The following is a 17,414-nucleotide window of genomic DNA, read 5'->3' as shown; positions in this document are numbered from 1 at the left end:
GGAACACCAGATAAGGAGAAGAACACTGCAGAGCAGATAATTCTGAAACTCTTCTAGCAGAAGAAATTGCAACCAAAAACAAAACTTTCCAAGATAATAACTTAATATCAACGGAATGTAAGGGTTCAAACGGAACCCCCTGAAGAACTGAAAGAACTAGGTTGAGACTCCAAGGAGGAGTCAAAATTTTGTAAACAGGCTTGATTCTAACCAGAGCCTGAACAAAGGCTAGAACATCTGGCACAGCTGCCAGCTTTTTGTGAAGTAACACAGACAAGGCAGAAATCTGTCCCATCAAGGAACTTGCAGATAATCCTTTTTCCAATCCTTCTCGAAGGAAGGATAGACTCTTAGGAATCTTAACCTTGTCCCAAGGGAATCCTGCAGATTCACACCAACAGATATACCAAATTATGTGGTAATTTTTCTGGTTACAGGCTTTCAGGCCTGAACAAGAGTATTAATAACAGAATCTGAGAACCCTCGCTTGATAAGATCAAGCGTTCAATCTCCAAGCAGTCAGCTGGAGTGGGTCGAACGGACCTAGAACAAGAAGGTCTCTCAAAGGTAGCTTCCATGGTGGAGCCGATGACATATTCACCAGATCTGCATACCAAGTCCTGCGTGGCCACGCAGGAGCTATCAAAATCACCGACGCCCTCTCCTGATTGATCCTGGCTACCAGCCTGGGGATGAGAGGAAACGGCGGGAACACATAAGCTAGTTTGAAGGTCCAAGGTGCTACTAGTGCATCCACTAGAGCCGCCTTGGAATCCCTGGATCTGTACCCGTAGTAAGGAACTCTGAAGTTCTGACGAGAGGCCATCAGATCCATGTCTGGAATGCCCCACGGTTGAGTGACTTGGGCAAAGATTTCCGGATGGAGTTCCCACTCCCCCGGATGCAATGTCTGACGACTCAGAAAATCCGCTTCCCAATTTTCCACTCCTGGGATGTGGATAGCAGACAGGTGGCAGGAGTGAGACTCCGCCCATAGAATGATTTTGGTCACTTCTTCCATCGCTAGGGAACTCCTTGTTCCCCCCTGATGGTTGATGTATGAACTTGGCCCTCGCTAGCTGAGGCCAAGCTTTGAGAGCATTGAATATCGCTCTCAGTTCCAGAATATTTATCGGTAGAAGAGATTCTACCCGAGACCAAAGACCCTGAGCTTTCAGGGATCCCCAGACCGCGCCCCAGCCCATCAGACTGGCGTCGGTCGTGACAATGACCCACTCTGGTCTGCGGAAGGTCATCCCTTGTGACAGGTTGTCCAGGGACAGCCACCAACGGAATGAGTCTCTGGTTCTCTGATTTGCTTGTATCTTCGGAGACAAGTCTGAATAGTCCCCATTCCACTGACTGAGCATGAACAGTTGTAATGGTCTTAGATGAATGCGCACAAAAGGAACTATGTCCATTGCCGCTACCATCAAACCTATCACTTCCATGCACTGCGCTATGGAAGGAAGAGGAACGGAATGAAGTATCCGACAAGAGTCTAGAAGTTTTGTTTTTCTGGCTTCTGTCAGAAAAATCCTCATTTCTAAGGAGTCTATTATAGTTCCCAAGAAGGGAACCCTCGTTGACGGAGATAGAGAACTCTTTTCCACGTTCACTTTCCATCCGTGAGATCTGAGAAAGGCCAGGACAATGTCCGTGTGAGCCTTTACTTGAGGAAGGGACGACGCTCGAATCAGAATGTCGTCCAAGTAAGGTACTACAGCAATGCCCCTTGGTCTTAGCACCGCCAGAAGGGACCCTAGTACCTATGAGAAAATCCTAGGAGCAGTGGCTAATCCGAAAGAAAATGCCACGAACTGGAAATGCTTGTCCAGGAATGCAAACCTTAGGAACCGATGATGTTCCTTGTGGATAGGAATATGTAGATACGCATCCTTGAAATCCACCTTGGTCATGAATTGACCTTCCTGGATGGAAGGAAGAAGTGTTCGAATGGTTTCCATCTTGAACGATGGAACCTTGAGAAACTTGTTCAAGATCTTGAGATCTAAGATTGGTCTGAACGTTCCCTCTTTTTTGGGAACTATGAACAGATTGGAGTAGAACCCCATCCCTTGTTCTCCTAATGGAACAGGATGAATCACTCCCATTTTTAGCAGGTCTTCTACCCAATGTAAGAATGCCTGTCTTCTTATGTGGTCTGAAGACAACTGAGACCTGTGGAACCTCCCCCTTGGAGGAAGCCCCTTGAACTCCAGAGAATAACCTTGGGAGACTATTTCTAGCGCCCAAGGATCCAGAACATCTCTTTCCCAAGCCTGAGCGAAGAGAGAGAGTCTGCCCCCCACCAGATCCGGTCCCGGATCGGGGGCCCCGCATTTCATGCTGTCTTGGTAGCAGTGGCAGGTTTCCTGGCCTGCTTTCCTTTGCTCCAGCCTTGCATAGGTCTCCAGGCTGGATTGGCTTGAGAAGTATTACCTTCCTGCTTAGAGGACGTAGCCCTTGGGGCTGATCCGTTTCTGCGAAAGGGACGAAACTTAGGTTTATTTTTGGTCTTGAAAAGACCTATCCTGAGGAAGGGCGTGGCCCTTGCCCCCAGTGATATCAGAGATAATCTCTTTCAAGTCAGGGCCAAAGAGTGTTTTCCCCCTTGAAAGGAATGTCAAGCAATTTGTTCTTGGAAGACGCATCCGCTGCCCAAGACTTTAACCAAAGCGCTCTGCGCCACAATAGCAAACCCAGAATTTTTTCGCCGCTAACCTAGCCAATTGCAAGGTGGCGTCTAGGGTGAAAGAATTAGCCAATTTAAGAGCACGAATTCTGTCCATAATCTCCTCATAAGAAGAAGAATTACTAATAATCGCCTTTCCTAGCTCATCAAACTAGAAACACGCGGCTGCAGTGACAGGGACAATGCATGCAATTGGTTGTAGAAGGGAACCTTGCTGAACAAACATATTTAGCAGACCTTCTAATTTTTCATCCATAGGATCTTGGAAAGCACAACTATCTTCTATGGGTATAGTGGCGCGCTTGTGTAGAGTAGAAACCGCCCCCTCGACCTTGGGGACTGTCTGCCATCAGTCCTTTCTGGGGTCGACTATAGGAAAACAATTTTATAAATATGGGGGGAGGTACTAAAGGTATACCGGGCCTGTCCCATTCTTTACTAACAATGTACGCCACCCGCTTGGATATAGGAAAAGCTTCGGGGGGCCCCGGGGGCCTCTAAGAACTTTTCCATTTTACATAGTGGTTCTGGAATGACCAGATAATCACAATCATCCAAATTGGATAACACCTCCTTAAGCAGAGCGCGGAGATGGTCCAACTTAAATTTAAAAGTAATCACATCAGGTTCAGCTTGTTGAGAAATGTTTCCTGAATCTGAAATTTCTCCCTCAGACAAAACCTCCCTGGCCCCCTCAGACTGGTGTAGGGGCCCTTCAGAAACCATATCATCAGCGTTCTCATGCTCTACAGAATTTTCTAAAACAGAGCAGTCGCGCTTTCGCTGATAAGTGGGCATATTGGCTAAAATGTTTTTGATAGAATTATCCATTACAGCCGTTAAATGTTGCATAGTAAGGAGTATTGGCACACTAGATGTACTAGGGGCCTCCTGTATGGGCAAGACTGGTGTAGACGAAGGAGGGGATGATGCAGTACCATGCTTACTCCCCTCACTTGAGGAATCATCTTGGGCATCATTTTTACTAAATTTTTTTTATGACATAAAATACATATAGTTAAATGAGAAGGAACCTTGGTTTCCCCACAGTCAGAACACAATCTATCTGGTAGTTCAGACATGTTAAACAGGCATAAACTTGATAACAAAGCACAAAAAACGTTTTAAAATAAAACCGTTACTGTCACTTTAAATTTTAAACTAAACACACTTTATTATTGCAATTGCGAAAAAGTATGATGGAATTGTTCAAAATTCACCAAAATTTCACCACAGTGTCTTAAAGCCTTAAAAGTATTGCACACCAAATTTGGAAGCTTTAACCCTTAAAATAACGGAACCGGAGCCGTTTTTATATTTAACCCCTTTACAGTCCCTGGAATCTGCTTTGCTGAGACCCAACCAAGCCCAAAGGGGAATACGATACCAAATGATGCCTTCAGAAAGACTTTTCTATGTATCAGAGCTCCACACACATGCAGCTGCATGCCATGCTGTCCTCAAAAACAAGTGCGCCATACCGGCGCGAAAATGAGGCTCTGACTATGATTAGGGAAAGCCCCTAAAGAATAAAGTGTCTAAAACAGTGCCTGCCGATATAATCATATCAAAATACCCAGAATAAATGATTCCTCAAGGCTAAATATGTGTTAATAATGAATCGATTTAGCCCAGAAAAAGTCTACAGTCTTAATAAGCCCTTGTGAAGCCCTTATTTACTATCTTAATAAACATGGCTTACCGGATCCCATAGGGAAAATGACAGCTTCCAGCATTACATCGTCTTGTTAGAATGTGTCATACCTCAAGCAGTAAGAGACTGCACACTGTTCCCCCAACTGAAGTTAATTGCTCTCAACAGTCCTGTGTGGAACAGCCATGGATTTTAGTTACGGTGCTAAAATCATTTTCCTCATACAAACAGAAATCTTCATCTCTTTTCTGTTTCTGAGTAAATAGTACATACCAGCACTATTTTAAAATAACAAACTCTTGATTGAATAATAAAAACTACAGTTAAACACTAAAAAACTCTAAGCCATCTCCGTGGAGATGTTGCCTGTACAACGGCAAAGAGAATGACTGGGGTAGGCGGAGCCTAGGAGGGATCATGTGACCAGCTTTGCTGGGCTCTTTGCCATTTCCTGTTGGGGAAGAGAATATCCCACAAGTAAGGATGACGCCGTGGACCGGACACACCTATGTTGGAGAAAAGGAGTACACAAAGTTTACCTTTTTTAACCACTCAATTTTCATTAATAAAATATATTATATTACTGCAATAGTTTAATTTAATTTTATAAGTATTAGTTAAAGTGAATGCAAACTTTCATCAATTAGTGCCCGGTTTTTATATATACTATTAAAAACAAGGGCCCTTTCATTGATGAAAGTTTACATTGCACCGTATTTTACTTCTTCAAAGCCGGATCGGCATCCCCCGCCTGCAGATCCTCTGTAAATACGTCACCAATGACGAAACCGGCTTCCTCCAATCACGGAAGGGACTCACGAGATTGACGCTCTGGGGGGGGGGGAGAAGCAGTGATTGGAGGAAGCCGGTTTTGTCATTGGTGACGTATTTACAGAGGACCTGCAGGTAAGTATTTGTAAAATACGGTGCAATGTAAACTTTCATCGATGAAAGTGCCCCGTTTTTAATAGTATATTTAAAAACCGGGCACTAATTGATGAAAGTTTACATTCAGTTTAACTGATAAAAAAAAAGTATTGTTTAGTGCTATATTGCTCAGATTTGGCATTGTACGCAAACAGTAGATATAAACGATCTAATGAATTTTAAAAAAATTAAGTAGTTTTACATAAATCAATAGGCCTGTTTCAGAAAGAACAAATTAGACAACATATCTCTGCAACATTTACATTACCTCTGTAACTGTGTTTAAAGGGACATAATACCTAAAACCTTTCCTTCATGATTCAGATAAAGTGTATATATTTCTTTTAAAATCCAATGTACGTTTATTATCAAATTGATTTGTTCTTTTTTTATCCTTTGTTGAAAAGCAGGTAGGTAACCTGATGAGTGTGCACATTTCTAAAAGCACTATATGGCAGCAGTTTTGCAAGAATAATTTAAAGGGTACTCTAGTAAAACAAATATGGTAAATATAAAAACAAACAGATTGTGTAAAAAAATGGCAAACACATTACTTGTTTTCTTGCAAAATAAGCACTTAAAAATTATCAGTGTAGCCCATGACCTCAGGGAGATTAGAGAACAAACAAGTTGCAATCTGTCCTCTTCTGAGCATGGGCATGGACAACTAAGCCAGCTCATGTTATTCTAGAAGATTTATGAGATCAGGATAGATAAGACTTCCTGTAGAGACCCCAGCTCCCTTGAAGGGCTGTGATAGGAAGCAATGGACACTGCACAAATAAAGTTAAAAGAGGTAATAATCTTTTAAAATGACAAATAATACATAATGTTTAATGTCCCTTTAACTGTCTGAAGTAAATGGGCAATGATTTCTGTCTGAATCACAAAATGTATATCTGAATGACAAAATAAATATATTTGTGTTTCATGTCTGTTTAAAAGCAGCGTAATAACAGCAAGCATAAATGTTAAAGGACCACTAAATACAATAGAATTGAATAGCTGACAAATACACAATAAAAAGACAAAGCTGAGCAGTAAAATATTTTCCATCAAATTTCAAAATTCAAATTTACCTCCCCCTGTACCAGCCAATCATAAAATCCGTATACGTATAAACTATGCACTTTTGCATATGCTCAGTAGTAGCTGGAACCTCAGAATGTGTGCATATAAAAAATGTGCATGTTTTGATAATGGAAGTACTGTATATTGGAAAGTTGATTTAAATTGCATGCGTTTTCTAAATCATTAAACTTTAATTTTAACTTTAGTGTCCCTTTAATGGAAATTATGAAGTAATGATCAAACACTCTCTGAGATCATAAAGTTTAAAACTCAAGTCAAAACTAAACTTTCATTATTCAGATAGAGCATTCAATTTTAAACAACTTTCCAATTTACTTCCATTAAAAAAAGTGCAGAGTCTTTTAATATTTAAACTTTTTGAGTCACGAGCTGCTACTGAGCACAGAATAAGTGTATATGCATTTGTGATTGGCTGATGGCTGTCACATGGTACAGGGGTAGTGGAAATAGGCATAACTTTTAAAATAGTGTGAACTTTAAATAAATAGTAGATTTTTGTTTTCTGACAAAATGCTATTGCATTGTCTGGTTATCTTGCATTTGTTGATTATGCAAATCTACTGTGTTGACTGGTTCTTTAAGGGTTTCTGTACTGCAAATGACAATGCATTTTTTGCAGGTTCTGTGATACAAGAAAGTTTTTTTTAGATATATAAAAATGTAGATTTACACAGAAAATGTTTCAAGAATGCACGACAGGTAAGTCACATTGATGCGTTTCCAGTCTTGTGTCCATGCTATAATTGATTAAAGGAACATTAATCACTAAATAAATGCTAGATAGAATGATGCATTCAAAGAAAAGATTAGTCTGAGAACAACAAGTAGATGTATTTTTTAAAGTTTCATTAGCTGTTTAAATATTGACAAAATAATTATAAAGTTTTAGTGTCTATAAAATAATGGGAGCTGCCATGTTGTAACTTGTGTTACCTTCTCTGCTGTGGCCAATTAGGGACAGTTATAAATAGGTCACTAGAGTTTGCAGCCAATGGCTGTGTGGCATAGAGCAGTGTTCTGCACTTCTATTTCTAACAGGAACGGAAAAGCTAACACTTTCAGAATGGAATTGCAGGAAAATGGGACAAAATAATGAAAATATATTGCAGACGTTTTTTTATAAATGCAATTTATCATTATATATTTCCATCTCAAAGTGTTTAATGTCCCTTTAACTGTCTGAAGTGAAATGGATAATGTAAACTAAAAAGACTTACAACAACAACACTGCATGCTGCTCAATATAAGAAATGCCAAAGTATACCAGACAACATATATTTTACAAATAAAAAAGGAACAGAAAAGAATAAGCAATCTTACCTCAGCAAGGTAAGTGACAAGACTGAAAGTGATATCTGAAAAAGAATCATGTAGGTACCGACACACTACGTTGATCCAGTTGGAGCAGTCTCTGGAGTAACTATGAGTGCTATACAAACTCATCATATGAGCCAGGTTTGCAAGTGTGGCAGATTTCTCCTCTGCACAGACCTAAGAGAAAGGTAATTAGTATTCTGTATATATTCATAAACTTACAAGCACAGAAATCTAGTGTCCAGTAGTAGCAGCATTTGATCTAGAGGTTTATGTTATACTTTTATAGTCAAGCAATCGATTAGCTGTTATAAAACTCATTAAGAATAAAGAAGCTTGATGGAAATATCTATATAAAAATTAAGCTAATAATGTTTAATAGAACCTTTAAGCTCAGTACTGTTTATATACATGTCCCCACACAATGAAAACAAACGTTTTAGGCTCTTGAGCTACTAACAGTCACATTTTTTTTTAAAATTTTTACACAAAACAAAAAGCTTGAGATGGTCCTCGGCCTGATTGCTGTGTATTGTACCAATTCCTAATATTTCAGCTAAAAAAAAACGAAGCTGAAAGCATGTTAAGACACATTGGTCTTTTTTGTGGTTTTTGTCTCCCTCTGTAAGAATTGGTTAAACTAGACATCTTTATTGTCTGATTAATTACTGATTAAATACAAAAAACATAAGAGCGGAGCAGTGTAGTGAAGGAAATGTCATGCGCTACATGAAATGCAACCAGAACCTGGTGTGTAATTATTTTTATTTATTTAATAAGAACAATCCATGATGTTCCCTAGATCTTCACAAATGTTTAGGTAATCAATGCTACAGCCAAAAAAAAAAAGTTGAATTCTATTTAAAGAGCAATAAAAACATTGTACTAATTTTGGGAACTGGCATGGAGGACTTATTTAATTAACTAGCATAAACATAATTATACTCCTTCCCCATTAAATAGTAACCATTTTGTAAATATAGCACTTTTTGTTTTTGTGCTGAATGAACTAGTTCCTTCATGTCTTGTACATAAATATCAAAGTATTTATTTACTTACATATTTGCTGGCCTTAAACACCAGTAATTATAAAAACAAATACAACCTTCTTACACAGATACATCTGTTTGTAAATGTAGATTAAAAAAGGGATACTTAACCCAAATTATTTCTTTTGTGATTCAGATAGAACATGCAATTTTAAGCAACTTTCTAATTTTCTCCTATGATCAATTTTTCTCCGTTCTCTTGACATCTTTATTTGAAAAGGCAGGAAGCTTACAAGCCGGCACATCTTTGGTTCAGCACATGGGTAGCGTTTGCTGAATGGTGGCTAAATGTAGACACCAATCAGCAAGCGCTATCCAGGGTGCTAAACCAAAAATGGTCCGGCTCGTAAGCTTATATTCTTGCTTTTTCAAATAAAGATACAATGAGAATGAAGAAAAATTGATAATAGGAGTACATTAGAAAGTTGATTAAAATTGCTTGCTCTACCTGAATCACGAAATACATTTTTTTTGTTCAGGATACCCTTTAAGTCTAAATTAGGTGCTGTAAGAATAAGTAACATGTCTATTATTTTTTTATTATTATTATGTAACAACAATTCTATAGTGTAGTTTACAATGGCCTTATTTTTTAAAACACAAAATAGCTTACCTTTGCTATTCGGTCCGCAGTTTCTTTACAGAATTGCGTAGGGTTATCAAAATGTTGGATTAGATGGGGCAATAAGCACAAAATGTTAAGAGGAAATCCTAAAAAATAATGAAATGTGTCAAACACAATTGAATTCAAGGTCATCATACTACACGTGACTAAACTACATGAAGATAGAGTCTGCTAACTTATCTTCAGACTGAGCACCATGATACCCGGGGAAGAATGAATACATAAAATTTACATAGTTGCCTTTGTTTAGTGAAGTAAAAAAAAAGAAGAATTTACATAATTATTTTCACCATATATTAAGTGATAATTTGGATTTCCATTTTTATTAAAATAAACACATCTCCATCGCTTCAAATTAGATCTAAGTTAGGAACTATTTGGAGAGAGAAAGCAAAGTGGGAAGCCACTAAAACATGATTTAGGTAACAAACCAGACCATTAGAAAGATCACAAAATATATGAGAGATACTCAATATTTTATCAATGTGAATATTAAGAAATGTATTTTTTGTATAAATTTGGTAATTACAGATTAGTTGGCCAATACAAAAGCAATTCGCATAAAGATACAGAGAAAATAATTTGAAGGGTTTAAACAACAAGTTCAAAGTATGGGTCACACGTGCAGTAGTGATTACTGCCCTACAAAAAGTCAAAAGCTTGGACATATGAATCATAAGGTAGATAGGTGGATCTACTTAAGGAACATCCTTCAAAGATGTACAAAGTGGATATAACAAAATAAAATATAGATTTAAACCTAAAAATGGAAACAAACTTTAGACCAGGGAATGGACCAGCTCTCAAAAATGAAGCCAATAGGATGAGTGGGTATTTCATATACCAGTACACTTAAGCTTTGCAACAAAAACATTGTGTTCACTCTTCAAACTCTGCCTTTCTTATTATCAAAAGTAAAAAAACCAAGACAACAAGAAAAACATAATTTATGCTTACCTGATAAATTTATTTCTCTTGTAGTGTGTTCAGTCCACGGGTCATCCATTACTTATGGGATATATTCTCCTTCCCAACAGGAAGTTGCAAGAGGATCACCCAAGCAGAGCTGCTATATAGCTCCTCCCCTCACATGTCATATCCAGTCATTCGACCGAAACAAGACGAGAAAGGAGAAACTATAAGGTGCAGTGGTGACTGGAGTTATAATTTTAAAATTTAGAACCTGCCTTAAAAAGACAGGGCGGGCCGTGGACTGAACACACTACAAGAGAAATAAATTTATCAGGTAAGCATAAATTATGTTTTCTCTTGTTAAGTGTGTTCAGTCCACGGGTCATCCATTACTTATGGGATACCAATACCAAAGCTAAGTACACGGATGATGGGAGGGACAAGGCAGGAACATTAAACAGAAGGAACCACTGCCTGTAGAACCTTTCTCCCAAAACCAGCCTCCGAAGAAGCGAAAGTGTCAAATTTGTAAAATTTGGAAAAAGTATGAAGTGAAGACCAAGTTGCAGCCTTGCAAATCTGTTCAACAGAGGCCTCATTCTTAAAGGCCCAGGTGGAAGCCACAGCTCTAGTGGAATGAGCTGTAATTCTTTCAGGAGGCTGCTGTCCAGCAGTCTCATAGGCTAAACGTATTATGCTACGAAGCCAAAAAGAGAGAGAGGTAGCCGAAGCCTTTTGACCTCTCCTCTGTCCAGAGTAAACGACAAACAGAGAAGAAGTTTGTCTAAAATCTTTAGTTGCCTGCAAGTAGAACTTCAGAGCACGGACCACGTCTAGATTATGCAAAAGATGTTCCTTCTTTGAAGGAGGATTAGGACATAATGATGGAACAACAATCTCTTGATTGATATTCCTGTTAGAAACAACCTTAGGTAAAAACCCAGGTTTAGTACGCAGTACTACCTTGTCTGAATGAAAGATCAGATAAGGAGAATCACAATGTAAGGCAGATAATTCAGAGACTCAAAAACAAAACTTTCCAAGATAAAAGCTTAATATCAATGGAATGAAGGGGTTCAAACGGAACACCCTGAAGAACTTTAAGAACCAAGTTTAAGCTCCATGGAGGAGCAACAGCTTTAAACACAGGCTTAATTCTAGCCAAAGCCTGACAAAAAGCCTGGACGTCTGGATTCTCTGCCAGACGTTTGTGTAAAAGAATAGACAGAGCTGAAATCTGTCCCTTTAGCGAACTAGCGGATAAACTTTTTTCTAAACCCTCTTGTAGAAAAGCCAATATCCTAGGAATCCTAACCTTACTCCATGAGTAACTCTTGGATTCGCACCAATATAAATATTTACGCCATATCTTATGGTAAATTTTTCTGGTCACAGGTTTCCGAGCCTGTATTAATGTATCAATAACCGAATCCGAAAACCCACGCTTTGATAGAATCAAGCGTTCAATTTCCAGGCAGTCAGCCTCAGAGAAATTAGGTTTGGATGGTTGAAAGGACCCTGAATTAGAAGGTCCTGCCTCAGAGGTAGAGACCATGGTGGACAGGACGACATGTCCACTAGGTCTGCATACCAGGTCCTGCGTGGCCACGCAGGCGCTATCAGAATGAATTACTGATGCCCTCTCCTGTTTGATCCTGGCAATCAGTCGAGGTAGCAACGGAAATGGTGGAGACACATAAGCTATGTTGAAAACCCAAGGGGCTGCTAATGCATCTACCAGCACCGCTCCTGGGTCCCTGGACCTGGATCCGTAACAAGGAAGCTTCGCGTTCTGGCGAGATGCCATGAGATCCAGATCCGGTTTGCCCCAACGACGAATCAGTTGAGCAAATACCTCCGGGTGAAGTTCCCAGTCTCTCGGATGAAAAGTCTGGCGACTTAGGAAATCCGCCTCCCAGTTCTCTACGCCTGGGATGTAAATCGCTGACAGGTGGCAAGAGTGAGACTCTGCCCAGCGAATTATCTTCGAGACTTCCAACATCGCTAGGGAACTCCTGGTTCCCCCTTGATGATTGATGTAAGCCACAGTCGTGATATTGTCCGACTGAAATCTGATGAACCTCAGTCTTGCTAACTGAGGCCAAGCTAGAAGAGCATTGAATATTGCTCTTAATTCGAGAATGTTTATTGGAAGGAGTTTCTCCTCCTGAGTCCACGATCCCTGAGCCTTCAGGGAATTCCAGACTGCTCCCCAGCCTAGAAGGCTGGCATCCGTTGTTACAATCGTCCAATCTGGTCTGCGAAAGGTCATTCCTTTGGACAGATGAACCGGTGACAACCACCAGAGAAGAGAATCTCTGGTCTCCTGGTCCAGATTTAGCAAAGGGGACAGATCTGAGTAATCCCCGTTCCACTGACTGAGCATGCATAGTTGCAGCGGTCTGAGATGCAGGTGCGCAAATGGCACTATGTCCATTGCCGCGACCATTAAGCCGATTACCTCCATGCACTGAGCTACTGATGGGCTTGGAACGGAATGAAGGACACGGCAAGCATTGAGAATCTTCGATAACCTGGACTCCGTCAGGTAAATCTTCATCTCTACAGAATCTATAAGAGTCCCTAGAAAAGGCACCCTTGTGAGTGGTAACAGAGAACTCTTTTTCCACGTTCACTTTCCACCCATGCGACCTCAGAAATGCTAGAACTATCTCTGTATGAGACGTTGCATTCTGAAAACTTGACGCTTGTATCAGAATGTCGTCTAGGTACGGAGCCACCGCTATGCCTCGTGGTCTTAGTACCGCCAGAAGTGAGCCCAGAACCTTCGTAAAAATTCTCGGGGCCGTGGCTAACCCGAAGGGAAGAGCCACAAACTGGTAATGCCTGTCTAGAAAGGCAAACCTTAGGTACCGATAATGATCTTTGTGAATCGGAATGTGAAAGTAAGCATCCTTTAAGTCCACTGTGGTCATATATTGACCCTCTTGGATCATGGGTAGGATGGTTCGAATGGTTTCCATCTTGAACGATGGTACCCTTAGGAATTTGTTTAAGATCTTTAAGTCCAAGATTGGTCTGAAGGTTCCCTCTTTTTTGGGAACCACAAATAGATTTGAGTAAAATCCTTGTCCCTGTTCCGATCGCGGAACTGAGTGGATCACTCCCATGATTGAGAGGTCTTGTACACATTGTAGAAATGCCTCTCTCTTTACTACGTTCGTTGATAACCTCGATAGATGGAACCTCCCTTGTGGAGGAGAGGTTTTGAAATCCAGAAGGTATCCCTGAGATATAATCTTTAACGTCCAGGGATCCTGCACATCTCTTGCCCAAGCCTGGGCGAAGAGAGAAAGTCTGCCCCCCACTAAATCCGTCTCCGGATAGGGGGCCCTGTCTTCATGCTGTCTTAGGGGCGGGAGTAGGCTTTCTGGCCTGCTTGCCCTTGTTCCATGACTGGTTGCCTTTCCAACCCTGTCTGTAACGAGCAGTAGTTCCTTCCTGTTTTGGAGCGGAGGAAGTTGATGCTGCTCCTGCCTTGAAGTTACGAAAGGCACGAAAATTAGACTGTTTGGCCTTTGGTTTGGCCCTGTCCTGAGGAAGGGCGTGGCCCTTACCTCCCGTAATGTCAGCAATAATTTCCTTCAAGCCGGGCCCGAATAAGGTCTGCCCTTTGAAAGGAATGTTAAGTAGCTTAGATTTGGAAGTTACATCCGCTGACCAGGATTTAAGCCAGAGCGCTCTGCGCGCCTGTATGGCGAATCCGGAATTTTTAGCCGTAAGTTTGGTTAGATGTACTACGGCATCTGAAACAAACGCATTAGCTTGCTTAAGGGTTCTAACTTTGCTCAAAGCCTCATCCAAGGGCGCTGTGCGAATCGCCTCTTCCAGAGACTCAAACCAGAATGCCGCTGCAGCCGTGACAGGCGCAATGCATGCAAGAGGCTGCAATATAAAACCCTGTTGAACAAACATTTTCTTAAGATAACCCTCTAATTTTTTATCCATTGGATCTGAGAAAGCAAAGCTATCCTCCACCGGGATAGTGGTACGCTTGGCTAAAGTAGGCACAGCTATCCTCCACCGGGATAGTGGTACGCTTGGCTAAAGTAGAAACTGCTCCCTCCACCTTAGGGACCGTCTGCCATAAGTCTCGTGTGGTGGCGTCTATAGGAAACATTTTTCTAAATATCGGGGGAGGGGAAAAAGGCACACTGGGTCTATCCCACTCCTTACTAATAATTTCTGTAAGTCTTTTTGGTATAGGAAAGACGTCAGTACACACCGGTACCGCATAGTATCTATCCAACCTACACATTTTCTCTGGAATTGCCACCGTGTCGCAATCATTCAGAGCCGCTAATACCTCCCCTAGTAACACACGGAGGTTCTCAAGCTTAAATTTAAAATTTGAAATTTCTGAATCCGGTCTCTCCGGATCAGAACCCTCACCGACAGAATGAAGCTCACCGTCCTCATGTTCTGCAAATTGTGACGCAGTATCAGACATGGCTCTCGTGTCATCAGCGCGCTCTGTCCTTAACCCAGAGCTATCGCGCTTGCCCCTTAATTCGGGCATATTATATAATACTTCTTTCATAACATTAGCCATATCATGTAAAGTGATTTGTAAGGGCCTAGATGTACTTGGCGTCTCAATCTTACGCATCTCCCGAGCGGGAGACGCAGGTACTGACACGTGAGTTGAGTTAGGCGGCATAACTTCCCCCTCGTTGTCTGGTGATAGTTTCTCTATCGGTACAGATTGACTTTTATTCAAAGCAATATCAATACAATTGGTACACATCGTTCTATTGGGCTCCACATTGGCTTTTGAACATGATGAACAAACAGGTTCCTCTGAATCAGACATGTTTAAACAGACTTAGCAATGAAACTAGCAAGCTTGGAAATCACTTTCAATAAGTTTACAAGCAATATAAAAAACGCTGCAGCGCTTCAAAAATACAGATATAATTAAACAATTCTTAACAAGAAGTGTATTATTAGCAGAGGATTGCACCCATTAGCAAAAGGATGATTAACCCCTCAATACCCAAAACGGATAAAACGGATATCAATTAAGATTTAACGCTTTTAATCACAGTCAAACACACTGTCACAGATCTGCTGTGACTGATTACCTCCCTCAAAAAGGAATTTTGCAGACCCCTGAGCTCTCTAGAGACGTCCTGGATCAAGGAGGAGGAAGAAGCAGGAAGACTGTGCTAGAATTTTAACTGCGCAACAAGGCGCTAAAAAAAGGTCCCTCCCACTCCTATTACAACAGTGGGAGCCCTGATATAATGGTTTCTATGCAGAAAATATATGTTAGCCATGTGGAAAAAAATCATGCCCAAAGAGATTTATCACCAAGTACCTCACAAAAACGAATAACATGCCAGTAAACGTTTTATTAAAAAACAACATTTTCCAATGTCATGCAAATTTCTCACTAAGCCTGCTACCAGTCGCTACCACTGCAGGTAAGGCTTAAGTATTATTTCAGTTTTAACAGTATTTTCTCAGTCAAATTTTAGTCCCTAGAAAATAACTCGACTGCGCATACATTTATCAGCCTGATACCAGTTGCCACTACTGCATTTAAGGCTGTACTTACATCATACGGTAACAGCAGTATTTTCTTAGTCAATTCCATTCCCAGAAAATAATGTACTGCACATACCTCATTTGCGGAGGACCCCGCATGCTATTCCCAGTTTCTGAAGTTACCCCACTCCTCAGAATGTCGAGAACAGCCAGTGGATCTTAGTTACGCCTGCTAAGATCATAGAAAAAAACGCAGGCAGATTCTTCTTCCAAATACTGCCTGAGATAGAAAAACAGCACACTCCGGTGCCATTTAAAATAACAAACTTTTGATTGAAGAATAGTTAAGTAAAAACTCCAGCTCCTCTCGCGACCTCCTTCTTTGTTGAGGGTTGCAAGAGAATGACTGGATATGACATGTGAGGGGAGGAGCTATATAGCAGCTCTGCTTGGGTGATCCTCTTGCAACTTCCTGTTGGGAAGGAGAATATATCCCATAAGTAATGGATGACCCGTGGACTGAACACACTTAACAAGAGAAAAACAAACACACTATTCTTATGAAAAAGACAAAACCTTTATGGTTCTTCCTTCTAATAAAATATGAAGGTAAAGAGTAGAGACAAGAAGAATGGCTTCTACAAAAGCACCAGAATCACAAATACTAAGGGGATCAGAGGAGATAGAGGGAGCTTTTATACTTAAGCTTCTTGTGTATAAGCGTCACAAGGGCAAGGAAAAGTAAATGCTTAGATTTATGCAAATCCTTCTTGATAATGGAAGAACTGGCAGTTGACCTGTAGGCCTCACATAGAATAAGACTAAATAAATTAAAAACCCACAGTGAGCAAGGTAAAAACCTAAGTAAAATGCACGTGGTCAGATAAGAAGCAGGCAAAAAACACAAACCTGGAAGTTTTTCCCCTTAACCACCTGCAGTTTAAGTAACACATTACATACCAGTAAATGTATTATTAAAATCAGCACACACCTGCTTGACACGTTAAATGGATATTAAAGGGACATTATACACTAGATTTTTCTTTGCATAAATGTTTTGTAGATGATCCATTTATATAGCCCATCTGGGTGTGTTTTTGTATAGTTTGGGAGCTTCTAAGTAAGTTTTTAAAAGGTATTACACTGGATTTTTATATCAGTATCTGTGCATATAATTCTTTACAGTAGTGTCTATTACAACCCATTAATCACTACGAACATGAAACAATTGTATAGTTTCATCCTATTGTTTGTATAAAAAAAAAGTGGCGACTAATATTCGAACAGGATGTCAACTGTCAGCTTTGCTCGTCCAACTGCACATGCGCTAACTATCTCTAGATACAAACACATACACTAATTTATGTACTAACATTGTGGCCCATGTACCTCAGAACTAAATAATAGTTACCACATGTTTGTGATATGACGTAGAAAGAGTTAATCCCATATAACTTGTTTATTTTGTCTTAGCAATTGCAACTACTGCTGATAATAATCTTGCATAGTACGGTAGTTATCAAAGGATTAACTGTTTAACACATACACTGTATATACTTATGTATCTGTATGTACATATGGTAAAAATAGCTAAATAAATTGCATTTTCTGCACAATAAATAACAAGTAAAGAAA

General features: G+C 40.2%; 1 protein-coding gene across 5 annotated transcripts in view; it reads right to left on the bottom strand.

Moving 5' to 3' along the window:
- FRYL (FRY like transcription coactivator) overlaps nucleotides 1-17,414 on the bottom strand; it is a 916,813-nt gene that overhangs the window by 121,772 nt on the left and 777,627 nt on the right. For all 5 annotated transcript variants that reach the window (XM_053703981.1, XM_053703978.1, XM_053703979.1 and 2 more), the window contains 2 exons: nucleotides 9,345-9,442; nucleotides 7,689-7,859 (listed from right to left, as the gene is read on the bottom strand). In XM_053703981.1, coding sequence (XP_053559956.1) covers nucleotides 7,689-7,859; nucleotides 9,345-9,442 — 269 coding nt within the window. The remainder of the gene's footprint in view (nucleotides 1-7,688; nucleotides 7,860-9,344; nucleotides 9,443-17,414) is intronic.

Source organism: Bombina bombina, chromosome 2, assembly GCF_027579735.1.
Source record: "Bombina bombina isolate aBomBom1 chromosome 2, aBomBom1.pri, whole genome shotgun sequence".
In the NCBI taxonomy this organism is placed as follows: Eukaryota; Metazoa; Chordata; class Amphibia; order Anura; family Bombinatoridae; genus Bombina; species Bombina bombina.
Note: the sequence above shows the minus strand (reverse complement) of the source record. Positions and strands in the feature narration are given on the sequence as shown.